A 14,257-nucleotide genomic window follows, 5' to 3' on the forward strand; every position below is an offset into this window, starting at 1 on the left:
AGCTGCAGACTTCCATTGGACTTGGGAACCATGATGATGGAGCTGGACCAGGGACTGGCAGGCCTCGGGGACCAGATAGGGCCTTTGGTGAATTACCACTCCCAGAGGTGTTTTAAGCTCATGCTGGAAAATGTGATTCCACCTGGGTTTTACTGAGAACATTTCGCCAAACTAGTCCTCCAGCTCCTTGAGCTCTTGTCTTTGCATTGGTGTGAGTTCCTCTCCTTGGTGGACTCACTCTCATTTTAGGACACCTGTGTAGGGGATAGAGAGAGCTGATAGAGATAGGGAATAGAGAGTTCACATAGTTTGTCAGTGGCTCTTTTACCCGGCTGTTGCAGGCCATAGTTCACTGGGGCGACACTCTCCATGATGGTGTAGGGGCCTTGGCAGTGGGCCAGGAATTTGCATGTGCTGCTGTGCAAGAGGAGGAACATGTGATCCCCTGTTTGAAACTCTCAGGGCTGAACCAGGCAGTTGTAGGCCCATTGTTGTCCTCTCTGGGCTGCTTGCAGTTGCTCCTTCATAATCGGGGCCACCTGCATGTATTCAACAACAAAGCAGAATGGTGAGAGTTGCTCTTCCCAGGATTCATTGGCCACATTGGGAAGGCCCCTGGATCAGGTCTAAATCCACCCATTTGAATGGGACCTCAATGATAGACAGAGGAATGAGAGGCACTGGGACCGGTTTATATGGGGTCGTCTTCTGATGTTGGGGACTTTGCTGGCCAAAGTTGTGTACCTCTACCACCATGCCTAGCCAGTGGAACCAGAGAAGCCAAGGCACAGGACCAATCCCGTAAGGCCCAGCCTTCTTGAGTAGTGACCTTCTCAAATGTGCCCAGGAATGCCTCGACATCGTCATTGGCAGTCAGCTTTGTGAGTAGGTGTTGGGCATCCTGGGCCTGGTTGGGGAAGGCTAGCACCACACCTAGGGCAATTTGTCTAAGAGACAAAAGCTCCTGGGTCACCATGTGGAGGCCCTGTGCCATGTCCTTGGAGAGCTGTGACAGCTGGAGACTAACTTCAAGGAGATGCCACACCACTGGATCCAGGTCTGGGTCTGGGTCTGGGACAAAAGTCCCAGTCCCAGTCGTGTGCCCGCATTCTCTACCAGTGTGATTTCCCTGAGTGTTTAGGCTCAGACACAGATGCAGGAGACTGGGATTAGGTATAAGAAAAAAGGTGCTCTTTTATTTGCAAATGTGGCAGGGTGTGGGGGGAAAAGGGAATGAAGGTGCAAGGTGCTGTGGAATCTTCATGCCCAAATGGAGGAATGTCCCTTGGAGACCACTGAGGGGCTGCCGCTCAGGGTAGGTGCTGTGGAGGGGAGCCACTTCTGTCTGGTGAGTGCTGTTGGAGCTGGAATCTGTTGGTAGACAGAGAAAGCAGCACAGATTTAATCCTTCCTCTGACTCACTCTTTTGACAGAGTGGTGTCCTTTTATACTCTTCCTGTGCCTTGTGGAGGGTGAACGGGTGTGCCAATTAGTGAGCTCCAGCTGCCCTTCTGCCATGTGTGCTGTGTTTGTCAACACTGATGCTGGAGCAGCGCTATCTTTTCATTACCTTTTGCTGAGGGGAGATCGGGGCACTGTCCTTTCAGCAGCACTGCAGCAGTGTGAAAAGGAGTGCTTGCAAAATTGTGCATGAGTCACAATATATAGTGCAGTGCATACATTTTCACCCCACTGGACATTTTACACATTTTGTACTGTTAAATATTGGAATTGAAATGGACTTGATTATTTGTTACCATATGATTTACACACATTCTAACACATTCAGGTTCTCAGTGTACTAGTTTTGGCAGCATGCTTACAGTCATTGTCCTTCTGAATGGTTAATTTCTGTCTGAATCTCAACTCTGTTGCATACTAGAACAGGTTTTCTTCTAGGATTTGGCTCCATCCATCTTGCCCTTATACCTGACCAACTTCCTATTGCCCTAATGGTGAAAAGCATTCCCAGAACATGATCCTACCACCACCATGTTTTATGGTGGGGATGGGTAATGAGTGGTGTTGGGTTTCATTACATTATTATACAATGTATAATATACATTACATTATTACATTTTAGACTCAGGGCAGCATGGTGGTGTAGTGGTTAGCACTGTTGCCTCACAGCAAGAGGGTCCTGGGTTCGAGCCCAGTGGCTGACGAGGGCCTTTTTGTGTGGAGTTTGCATGTTCTCCCCATGTCTGTGTGGGTTTCCTCCAAGTGCTCTGGTTTCCCCCACAGTCCAAAGACATGCAGGTTAGGCTACTTGGTGGCTCTAAATTAACCATAGGTGTAAATGGTTGTTTGTCTCTATGTGTTAGCCCTGCGATGACCTGGCGACTTGTCCAGGGTGTACCCCGCCTCTCGCCCATAGTCAGCTGGTATAGGCTCCAGCTTGTCTGCGCCCCTGCACAGGATAAGTGGCTACAGATGATGGATGGATGGATTTTAGACTCATCAGACCAAATAATCTTTTTTCCATGTTTGATTATCTAACTTATCTTTTTCACATGGCATTTATTTTTGATATCACTAATTGCTTTTTTTCTTCCATAAAGCCTGACTTTATGAAGTGTCTGGGTGAAAGCTGTCATTTGACCAGTTTTTCTCATCTGAAATGTGGATCTCTCCAGCTCTTTCAGAGTTACACTTGGCCTCTTGGTTGTTTCTCTAACTAATGTCCTCCTTACTTGTTATTGACTTTAATGATTGGCATCCTGTAGAGTCGTGATTGTGTCATATTCTTTAAATTATTTAATAATAGATTTATGAGTGCTCTGCCACATATTATATTGAGATCATGTGACACTTTAATTGCATAAACTGTTCTCCATTCAACGAATTATGTTACTTCTGATGGCAATTTGTTGTACCAGAACTAATTTAGATATTCCAAAGCAATGGGTGTGGATATGCATGGAATCACAACCTTTACATTGTACTTTTGTAAATAATTTTGCAAGCTATATTGCAAATACTATATTGTGAATACTTCTACAAGGCACTATATCTAAAATATAAACATATAAAAATATAAAATACCCATATATACATTCTAAATATACACAATTTTGTGAATGAGACATGATAATGTTAAAGCATTACTAAAAAGGATTAAATCAGGATTCTTTCCCTTTTCCCTAAATTCTAACTCCCAAGCTGTAGATTACTTATTGTTCAGCATCATGCATCTGCCCTCTGCAGGTCATACTCTCTTCTTACATGTTATATTTTTGTCTTTATAAGTATGTATATTTTGTCTTTACACATTTCCCATCAACAGGGACGCCACCAGAAATTTTGGGCCCCATGAAAGATTAGAATTTTGGGCCCCCCCCCCAACTTTGCCCACCCTCGTCACAATTGCACTATTGTCATTATTTGACTTTTGATAGCCCATGGACCTTGAGTTTGTGACTTTGTTATTACATTTTATGTATTAACCTACCAGGGACTAGATTATTGCCGTTATTACCGTTATTAACTAGATTACTGCTATTAGCAACACTTTAATCTAGCAAACTGTATATGGCGCTCGCTCATTAAAAACTTCAATCCTAAAGCATTTATGGGTTGTATTACTGTTTACCTCCTTCTCCAAAGGGGGGTTCAGTGGTTTGGTAGGGCGGAGGTCCCCCTGAGGCTGAATCTTTGCATATTTAGGGCACCCCATTAGTTATGAAACTGGTTATTAGCACTAGTTATTAGCACCAGCATAACGTAATATTTCATCTTGTTTATCACACAAGTCAGTTCAGTTATTAAAATGGAAAAAAATGTCACTGTACAAACTGTAAAAGTGTTCTCTTGATAGGCTAATCCAACCACGTTCATACTGTTCATTTACCATTCGCTAATATTTTGAACACACACGTGAGCGATAGCTACCTTTCTTTGGGAAAAACTGAGTGACCAGTTGCCTGCCTCTCCGGTCCCTCTCAGCTTTCAGCTGCCTTTCTTTACGTTTTTGACAGCCACTCTTCATATTTAGCGATCATAGACTGTACGCACTCCACTGCTGGCTGGCTGGCTGCTGCACTGCGACACAGCAGCAAGTAGCGTTGCACTGATCAGCACACAGATTTAACGCATCGCGCTTCTACCAGAACTGGACCGTACCATTTCACAAAAGGGGGAGGGTTAAATGACAATATGTTGAAGTACTCAAGAAATAGACAACCTTGTTCAATTAGCTCATTTTACCAGATGGAATATTGCATTGTTGTTATTTCAAAAGTCTTATTAAAATCATTAAAAGCATATTATCAGCCCCTTAAAGGGCCCCTTGGCAGTGCTGGGCCCCTAGAATTGTTCTAACCTTTCCCCCCCTGGCGGCGCCCATGCCCATCAAAATAACCATACAAATACAGTGCTTCACAGAGCAAATGATACATAAAAGTAATTTGGATTGTGGCTCTATGCCTTCAATTGTGCTCATCTATTGAAAAAAAAAATCTCTGCTAAAGCTGTTTTGTAATGAATTACTGCTTTGTTTTGTGGAAGATACCAAATCTTACTGTAAAATTAGCATAATTTAGACCTGTGTTTCACAATCTAGGAATATCATGTGACTGCATAAAAATCACAGGTTTTTTCGCTACTTGCTCATTTTTAATTTTGTCAATTTATTAAGTCTCTCACTCTCATTCACTGTGAGTAACTACTTTATCCTCAGGGTCACAGTAGATCCAGAGCCTTTCCAAGGAACACTGTACAGTAGAGTATCTTGCAAAAGTATTCACCCCCCTTGGTGTTTGTCCTGTTTTGTTGCATTACAAGCCGGAATTTAAATGGATTTTTGGAGGGTTAGTACCATTTGATTGACACAACATGCCTTCCACTTTAAAGGTGCAAATTTTTTCTACCACTTTATACCACTCATTGTGGGGGAAGCTGGAACCAGTTCCAGCCTACTTTGGCCGAGAGGTGGGGTACACCCTGGGCAGGTTGCTAATCTATTACAGGGCCATTATAAACTAAAGTGATCCAAACATTTGCACTGAAGTGTATGTCAAAATGTGTGTGTGGGGGGGGGGGGGGGGGCTGCTGTTTTCTTTTTAGAATACTCAAATAAGATTAATTAATAGAAAAACACAATAAGTAAACACACACAGCACACTTTGATTTTTCAACTGAAATCCATTTTGGTTTTTATTTAATTTTTTTTTCATTCATAACAACAAGAGAGTCAAATAAAACAATAATAAATGTGCATAAAACATTTTTAAAACATAGTACAAGATCTTAGCAACTGTAAGCAAAGAGTGGGCATGAGATTACATGGTGAGTGTGAAGCGTTCATTAAAGCAGGTGCTTTCAGCAGGTAGGGACCACCGGTGGTTTCACTGTAGCAGACGCAGAGCAGAGCTGTGCCTTGTGTCTGTTCAGAGGAAGGTGATGCTTTGGTTTATTAGCACTTGTGCAGCAGCGGTAAGTGAGTCAAAACCTCAAATGGAGATCAGAAGTTTTACATTCATTGTGTTTCCTTTGTTTTGGTGGATGATCTTTTCCTGCTGAAGGCACGGTTGCCTTGTTACACACATGCTGTGTGTGTGTATGTGTGTGCGCGTCATATGGCGTGTAAGGCTTATGCTAGCATGTCTGGACATTTTGAATCGTTAGTTTACTGTGTTAACCACATTTATCCTTATGGATTTGAGTAAATGTGTGTCACGTAACGTGCTGAGAATTGTCACTATTTTCTAATGACATTTTCTAATGGGAACCGCAGCATTGTGAGAACTTAGTGACATATCTACTTATCTAAAAGGTGGATTTTATCATGTTAAATCTCTACATGCAGCTAACAACATTCAGGCCCAAGTAAAAACTTTGAGATATCCTATTTAGGGTACATGTGACATTTTGGACACAGTCCTCACGTTTGACAGGCAATAAATATTGTAAGACAATATAGAGTCTTTCTATCAGAAATTTAACAAAGCATAATTTCTCTCCAGTCATTTTGGACAATCAGTCTGATAAATATATCATTAATAAAAACAAATATTGAGTTTTTGGACTTGATTACAGTCCACTGGTTTTACCTCATTATGATCTACTTTGGTAAATTTGTCATAGAAAAAGTGTCTGCTTTTACTGCATGTCACACAAGTGGTGTGAAAACTTGCCAAAATGTCAGCAGTGAGATTTGAATGACAGGCAGCGCACATGATTAAGGCGGAACAATGCTTAGCTTTTTCATTTTTTTTTAAGCGATGATTTGAAGTAATAATAAAAGGAGCTGAGCCACTTCTGCAAGCAAATTCAGTTAGCTGGTCTATTACTCTATTAATTCTTAAATTATCCTAACAAAATTTATCATAGAATCTTTTATTATTCAAAATAAGATCTCAATATTATACATGTTTTCTTTTCCTTGTTTTATATTGACTATATACACAAGTGCAAAATTCAACCTTTTTCCCTCGGGCCATGGCTCTCTCACTTGCAGCCAAAGTCCCTACAAGATTTCCTCTTATCATCACCATCAACATCGTCATCTAAATATTCAGTATTATATATACTTTTTTGGCCTGACATTCAGGGATGTTTTTTTAAATATCAAAATACAATTTTATGTTTTAACATGGATAAAATAGAAAATAATTTTTTACTCTCCACATATGCTCCATAAGTAAACAAAAAAGAGTTCTTGATTTGTTACCTACAAATTAAATTTGTTAAATTAAGAAATGTCATACTGGTTCATTTCAAATCAACTATTTTTTCAAAATTAATATCAAAACAAAAGACAATCAATATCAAATTTAAAAAAGAATGTCAAAACATTTGAACATAAATCTTCAAAAAAAAAGTAAAATGTACAACAAAAACTAAAATCACTAAACATTAATTAATAAGAATGATATAGACGGAGGGATGGAGAGGGGCAAAATGGGGGATGAAATACATTTACAAGTCCAGAAAGCAAGAGTCTAAAACAAGTCTAAAAGCAAATATTACCAAATACAAAATAAGTAAATTCCATAAAGTAAACATGCAGTATGGATCAATATGATTTTATCGAAGCTGGTGAAGTAAACGACTGAGCAGTATGTGTTAAAATGATTAATAAAATATAAAATATGCATAAGCAATATGAATGACTGAAAGAACATCTGAGTGAAAACGCTAACTGAACTCTAAGGCCTCAGTGAAGAAACAGCAATAGCACTAGAGTTGGGCTCAATCCCATTTTGGGTCATTCGACTGCCACAGCTGATGAGCTGAATTACATTTTACAACTTTTACTAATACATTTTAAATAGTCTTTCATAAATCATCTCATTAACCTTGTAAATTGAATTGACCCCAACCCTGAATGATATATCTCTGTACACAAAAATAGACTTAAGACATATAGGCTTCACTGATCTAGATCTAACACCAACTGGGAGCCTAACATTTCTGAACTTCAGTCTCACTATGCTCTGAAATTACAACAGAAAATATGAAGTAGCTTCATGTAGCTTTCTCTTAACTAGGTTCACTACTAGTATAGACCATGAAAACCAAGTAAACAACGAGAAAAATAACTTTGGCACGACTTAACAGAATGTTCAACATTATCATCTCTCTCTCTCTTTTTTTTTTTTTTTGCTGTACATAGGCTAAAAGCTGTTTGAGTTCAGGAATCATAAACATACAACACAAATGGCACCAAATCCATACAAAAGAAAACCTGAACCAAATACATATCTGGTCTTCGCATATACAAAACAAATCAAAACTAAGCTGACCATCAGGTTCAAGCAGCTCCCTCATTTATGCTCCGCTCCGTGACTAGAAACAGTCTCTTCACATCATGCTCTAAGAGTCTGAGTTATGTTGACAATGTAAAGACATGCGATGATCACCGGTACCCATTCTCCATTTCATGAATAAAAAGCCACTCCGTCATTCAAGGCAATAAAAATCTATATATGGCAACAGGAAGGAAAAGGCAACCCTGTTTTCATGCAAGTTGAAAAGGCCTATCTAAGGCTGAATGGAAACGCCATCAAGAGTATTACAGACAAATAATAATAAAAATTCATTAGAAAAAAAAAACAGACATGAAATTATGTATAAAAACAATCTCTGGTAAACAGAATAACACTGTCAATATAACACTTTCCATTTGTAGCCTATTATATATCTTGAAGATTGATTTAAAGCTAAGATGTGCTTTAAAAGGTCAGAAGGATTCTGGTTTTACATAAAAACATTCATTAGTCTTCTTTAATCCTGATCCTTCCTCTGCAAATCTGCACTTTTCATGCAGCCAAAAAACCACTTGCATTTTGCTGGATGTATTGTGCCATGAAGAATTGTAATTGACTTTAAATTTAAGGTGCATTTTCACATTTTTTTGTAAACCACCCTTGTCAAATCAGTAACGCTTCACCTGATGTTACAATTAACGCATCTCAGGAAAACATCTAAAACTGAACGTTTGAATCCGACAAAGCCAATGATAATTATTTATAGTTCAATATAAATGAACAGGCATTGGCGTATGAGCACTGAATATGGCATGAGGCGTTACAATTCACCAACGTAGGCATGTCCAAACTAACGCGGCTAATGAATGTACTCTCATTAAGACTGGAAGGTGAACTGTACCTGGTTTAACAGGCACGCAAAACAGACCTGCTTCTCTCTGCTCCATCTGAATAAACACCTCTTTCACTTTTGTATGTTCCCACCACACCCAAGCACAAAATTTAGAGTGGTCTTACCACTTTGCTGACTGTAAAGAAAAAAAAAAGACCTTATAATTTATTATTATAGCTATTATAGTATGATCGTCGTAATATTTCAGTTTGGGATGAAATTTAAGTGCCATGGTGTTCAATATCTACGCTTCGGCTTAATGTGTGTGTGAAAAACAACCAGCTCTATGATTTTAACCTTCGGTAGAGTGTTAATGACAAATAACATCAATTAAATACCTAAGGGAGGTAATTTAAAAAAAAAAAAACTTTTGGTCTATTGTTATCAGGTCTGTTGGTATCATATCTAACCTCTAAATTGTTAGACTTGGTACTAACAGAATATTTCTATCCAAGTGTTTCTAAGTGCATAAACTCATCTTATGTACATCAATTTCTTTCAAGCTCTGCACATCACTTCTAAGGGCACTGCATATTGGTATGTCATGGACTAGTCCTTGAAATATTATAATAGTGAACTAATGATACCCCAAGGGCTCTAATGATGTGAATGAAATGTGAATATTTGTTGGCCTTAAATTGTTTGTCTGTCCCATGTAACAGATGAGCAGATTCATTTGATCTGAAAAGAAAAGAAAAAAAATATTAAAATGAATTCAGAAATAACATCATCAATCATTTACACAGAATCCTGTGTCACTTTGTTGTGTTTCACAGATTTATTTTTTACTTAATATTTCTACACATGACCCAACAATGCCTCTAGAGTGATTTTACAAGGAAGTTTTAGTTTATAATCCATTGAAACAAGGTTTTTTTTTTGTAATTTTCCTTGACATGTTGACATTGGCAGAACTAATATTAGATAACTGAAAAGACAAAATGGAATTGTTTAGAAATAGGAATTAAAAGACACTTACTGGTCTGGCCTCTGACTACATCTGAGTCAAATACTTGTGGCTAGTCAGATGTTCTGCAGATATTATTGGAATCTATGAACAAAACAAAGGCATCAGCACAAAATATTACACGTATTATGTTTTCATAACATTCTTAATTACTCATAGTAATATGAAACATCTTACATAAGAAAAGAATAACATTGAGCATTGCGTCATCGTATGCCAAACTAAGAGAAATAAAGGTAAAAACGTTTCCCATAGACTTCCAGTTTGTTCACTTGGCCAGTAAAAGTGCTATTCCATAATAACAGATTTGCAACTTCTGTTCATTATTTGGATACTCTGTACGAATCGAGTCACCTATGCATCTTTCTACATCATACAGTACTACCTAAAATAGCTAATTCTACCATAAACTTTAGTCCAAATCAACAGCATATGATGTTTATTGACTGATTGTAGAGATATGCCTGAGAACTGGGATCCCGAGGGACCAAAAAAACTTGTGGGAGAAGTTGGTTTTGTATGCGGGGTTAAGAGGTCAGATATGAAGCTCACAGGACAAAGAAAGGCCACAGTGATTAACATGAAATGGGTGGGTTTCTGCGTGGGTTTCCTCCTGGTGCTCTGGTTTCCCCCACAGTTCAAAGACATGCAGTTAGGTTAACATGGGGTAGCTTTGGCCTGAGGTTGGGCTGAAGTGCCCTTGAGCAAGGGTACCTAACCCCCAATTGCTCCCCGGGCACTGTAGCATAGCTGCCCATCATTTTCAGTCAGTGCTTTATCGTGGAGTGCTGTGGATAGTATTACTAATATGCAGGGTGCGATTTGTCAAAAAACCAGAAGGGGGGATGTTTTTTTTTTTAAATCATGAAACATCACAAAATTAAGGTAACAATAGGCTAACAGCTCAGTAACATCCGATGATATCAAATGAATAACACTAAATTAAAACGAACACTAAACCAGAGATAGTAAATTCATCTTCCTATCTCTCTGACTAAATACACTAACACACAACAAAGTTCGCATTGCTTGTCGCGTTGCTGTGATGTTTCTCTCCCTCCGGATTAAATGGACAGTGACTTGAAAATCACTAAAATACATGAATACTAAATGAACAGTTTGCTCTGATGGCGCAGTTCACATTGTGCGCAGCTTTCCGATTTAAACTGTTTTTTTCTCATCCTTATACTTCCTGTTTCATGGACTGTAACGGATTTGCTTATTTAGTAATTTTAATACAGAATTTACTTTGAAATTATAATCAGACACTCCAACGCCCCCCCTAAAAAAAAAAAAATCGGCCGTGAAAAAGGCGGCATCCGCCAAAAGGCGCGCTGTTTGCATCCCTGCAGATACATTGATACATTGTAGATAATAACAATATCTTTGCGTTCTATAAGAACGCAAAGATATTGTTATTATCTACAATGTATCTATTTGCTGGCGACCTTCGTGAACATCAAAGCTGCCACTTCAGGTCATTTTGAAAGTGAGTGCAATGTAAACCATAGAAAACTGTGTCACAACATGCCTGTCATGTCAACTTTTTTTTTGGTTTGTTTCTTTTATTGACGGGGTTGTCCCCGAGGATTTTTTTTCAACAGAGATAAAAAACAGAGGGGGGGATGATCCCCCCCAGAAAATCGCACCCAGCTAATATGTTTATAATTTGTTAAAGAAGAACCAGCTAGATTCATATGAAAATATCATGGATCTTTTTTATCAATCAAAACAACTACTACTACAGTACGCCATACTTACCAATTGCATGTATTCGTTGGTAGTCAGCTTTGATAGAGAAGAGTCCTCGAAAAAGAGAGACGAGAACATCATTAAAATGCAGTTTTATAAGAAAACAGCTCTGCATCTACAAGCACTATGATAAAACACAAGCGATATTAAAATCACAGATAATGTAATTAATCTGTTATGAGTCATGAATTGTATAGCCATGATCAACTTTTTCCCAACCTTTCTTGAATAAAAGCTATTTGTTGGTCAGAAAATGGCTTTAGTCTGTGAATGAGTGTCAAGAGTGAGAGGGAGAAGAGAACCCCTCCCAACAAAGTGAAAACAATCCCTCCACCATTGTAAAGAGTGAGACAATGAGGAAGGTGGACAAACAGAGAGAGAGAGAGAGAAAGAGAGAGAAGCCCTTTTTACATTGATATTCTGCAAGATTAGCATAAAGAAGACACCTTAATATTCTGGCTTTAGTGATTTACACTGAACCAAATAAAACTGGCATGAAGTCACACCAGTGTGTGTTTTTACACTGCAAGCCAGCGTTCCGCAACAAGAGGCATGACGTGTCACGACACATCTAGGGTGACATATCTACGTGTCAGTAATATGCATACCAGTGCTGCTTTAAAAACAATAGTGGGCAAACTGAGTGTTGAGGTGCTTTTGTTAGCCGTCACATTTATACCACTCTTTAAACACAAGCATAGCTGCTGAGCATCATATACAACATGTAATCAATTCTGTTAAATAAATCACATTTAAGGGAAGTAATAGCCTCATTATACATGATATTTTTGTGTACTTTACCTGAGCTGGCTTTTTTGGGGGAAAAAAAGTCTGTCATAGAAAACTGCGCTTGCAAATGGAGAGAAAAGAGAGAGAAAGAGAGAGAGAATAATGGAGAAAGGTAATGAGGAAGAGAGGAGTGGAGAGACTCGTGCAAGCAACATGTTTGTGGATCAGAAATATGCTGGAGGAGAGAGTGAAGAGAAGTAGGAAGTGATTTGAAGCAGAAAGACACGTGAACCTTAGACGCCATAGATGGAGACGTTTGAATTTGAGCTGGTCTCGGAAAAAAGAATGCCAGTGTCAAAAACATCACACCCCTGCCCCACCGTGCTGGCCATCCCTTTTCCACAGAAGTCAATTCTGGCTCTGTTACTACCAATCGTTCCGGCTCAGAGCTGGAACAAAACAGACCTCCTGTTCCACATTTGTACGTTTTATACAGAATGTGAGGCAGAATAAAGGCATAAGATTCCCGTCTTGAACAGGCAGTGTAAAAGGGGCTAAAGAGAGAGAGAGAGAGAGAGAGAGAGGGAGCTATAAAGGGAGCAAACCTGATTGGCTGTTGCGGATGCGAAGGGAACAGTAGTGGCGGGCGTGGTTGCTGCGGACACAGCGGCCGGTGAAGCGCCGTGCATCATGGGTACTTTTCAGAGGGGAGAATCATATAAGCACACATACAGAGGAGTGTAGCCAACAGGTGAAAACATGTGAGGAGGAACAGGTGTGTGTAGGTACATAAACGGGGACAGAACACAGACGGGAAAACCTTTACTACATACTCAAATCACCAGCAGTATAGTGGAGTATAAGGATAAGAACATGCTAACATGCTGGTTAATAAGGACCAGAAGCATGAACATGATCTCAGTAGTTCAGTATAATGTCTTAGGGGACTTGATCAAATAGTTACTTGAGTATATTGTAATAAATTCCTAGAAACTCTCTATGGATAGCAGACCAAGTAGCAATCAAGCCAAACATGCACGTAAACTTGTCATGTGACAGAACAGAAAGACACTTGGAGTGCAGTCCAAATGTCTAACCACACTACTGAGATCAGATTTCCAATTTATCACTTATTATAAGACTAATCCAATTTTGCCAAATAATTAATGTAAGTTCAAGTCTTATGTTAGTGTCAGTAACATAAAGCACGATTTGACGATGCCAGTTCAGTTATTTTCAGGCAGCCACATTGTTAACACTGGTTACTAGGAGTAATAAATGTTTCTGTTTGAATAAAATACAGTTGACTCCAGAATTATTAGCACTCTTCCAGAAAATTTACACAATGAAAAAAAAATGAATAAGATTTAAAGGAAAAAGAGCAGTCCAAAGATCAGGGTTTAGTTGATTCATGTGGAGTTTAGTTGATTCTTGGGATTTTGAAATCAACTTATATATACACTTTCAAAATGAGCTGTATAAAAGAGGTGCATGTAAGAAGTTCTTCCTGACAGCAAGCAACAAAAATACTAAATTTCACTGGGACTACAAGTACAACAACTTGTGTATTGGTGTCAGGTGTGAGACCAAAATCAAACTTTTTGTTCATGAGCACTAATAGCATGTTTGGTAAATAAAAGGGCACTGCAGAGAAGTTAACTCTCCAGGTGGCATGGTGGTGCAGCGGTTAGCACTGCCACTTCACAGCAAGAATGTTCCGGGTTTGAACCTCAAGGCCAATGGGGGCCTTTTTCTGTGGAGTTTGCACGTTCTACGATCTCCTCTGGGTGATCCAGTTTCCCCTACAGTCCAAAGACATTTTTTAGGTAAAATACCCCACCAGGGCGGCACGGTGGAGTAGTGGTTAGCGCTGTTGCCTCACAGCAAGAAGGTCCGGGTTCGAGCCCCGTGGCCGGCGAGGGCCTTTCTGTGCGGAGTTTTCATGTTCTCCCCGTGTCCGCATGGGTTTCCTCCGGGTGCTCCGGTTTCCCCCACAGTCCAAAGACATGCAGGTTAGGTTAACTGGTGACTCTAAATTGACCGTAGGTGTGAATGTGAGTGTGAATGGTTGTGTGTCTATGCGTCAGCCCTGTGATGACCTGCGACTTGTCCAGGGTGTACCCCACCTCTCGCCCGTAGTCAGCTGGGATAGGCTCCAGCTTGCCCGCGACCCTGTAGAACAGGATAAAGCGGCTAGAGATAATGAGA

At 39.5% G+C, this 14,257-nt stretch overlaps 1 protein-coding gene across 13 annotated transcripts in view; it reads right to left on the minus strand.

The window, feature by feature from the left end:
* Positions 1-5,122: 5,122 nt before the first annotated feature.
* mbnl1 (muscleblind-like splicing regulator 1) overlaps positions 5,123-14,257 on the minus strand; it is a 122,539-nt gene continuing 113,404 nt past the window's right edge. For 12 of the 13 annotated variants that reach the window (XM_060906066.1, XM_060906067.1, XM_060906065.1 and 9 more), the window contains 4 exons: positions 12,655-12,746; positions 11,330-11,374; positions 9,581-9,652; positions 5,123-9,282 (listed from right to left, as the gene is read on the minus strand). In XM_060906066.1, coding sequence (XP_060762049.1) covers positions 9,596-9,652; positions 11,330-11,374; positions 12,655-12,746 — 194 coding nt within the window. In that variant the 3' untranslated portion in view covers positions 5,123-9,282; positions 9,581-9,595. The remainder of the gene's footprint in view (positions 9,283-9,580; positions 9,653-11,329; positions 11,375-12,654; positions 12,747-14,257) is intronic. The other variant, XM_060906070.1, reaches the window with a different exon arrangement.

Source organism: Neoarius graeffei, chromosome 23 (genome assembly GCF_027579695.1).
Source record: "Neoarius graeffei isolate fNeoGra1 chromosome 23, fNeoGra1.pri, whole genome shotgun sequence".
Taxonomy (NCBI): domain Eukaryota; kingdom Metazoa; phylum Chordata; class Actinopteri; order Siluriformes; family Ariidae; genus Neoarius; species Neoarius graeffei.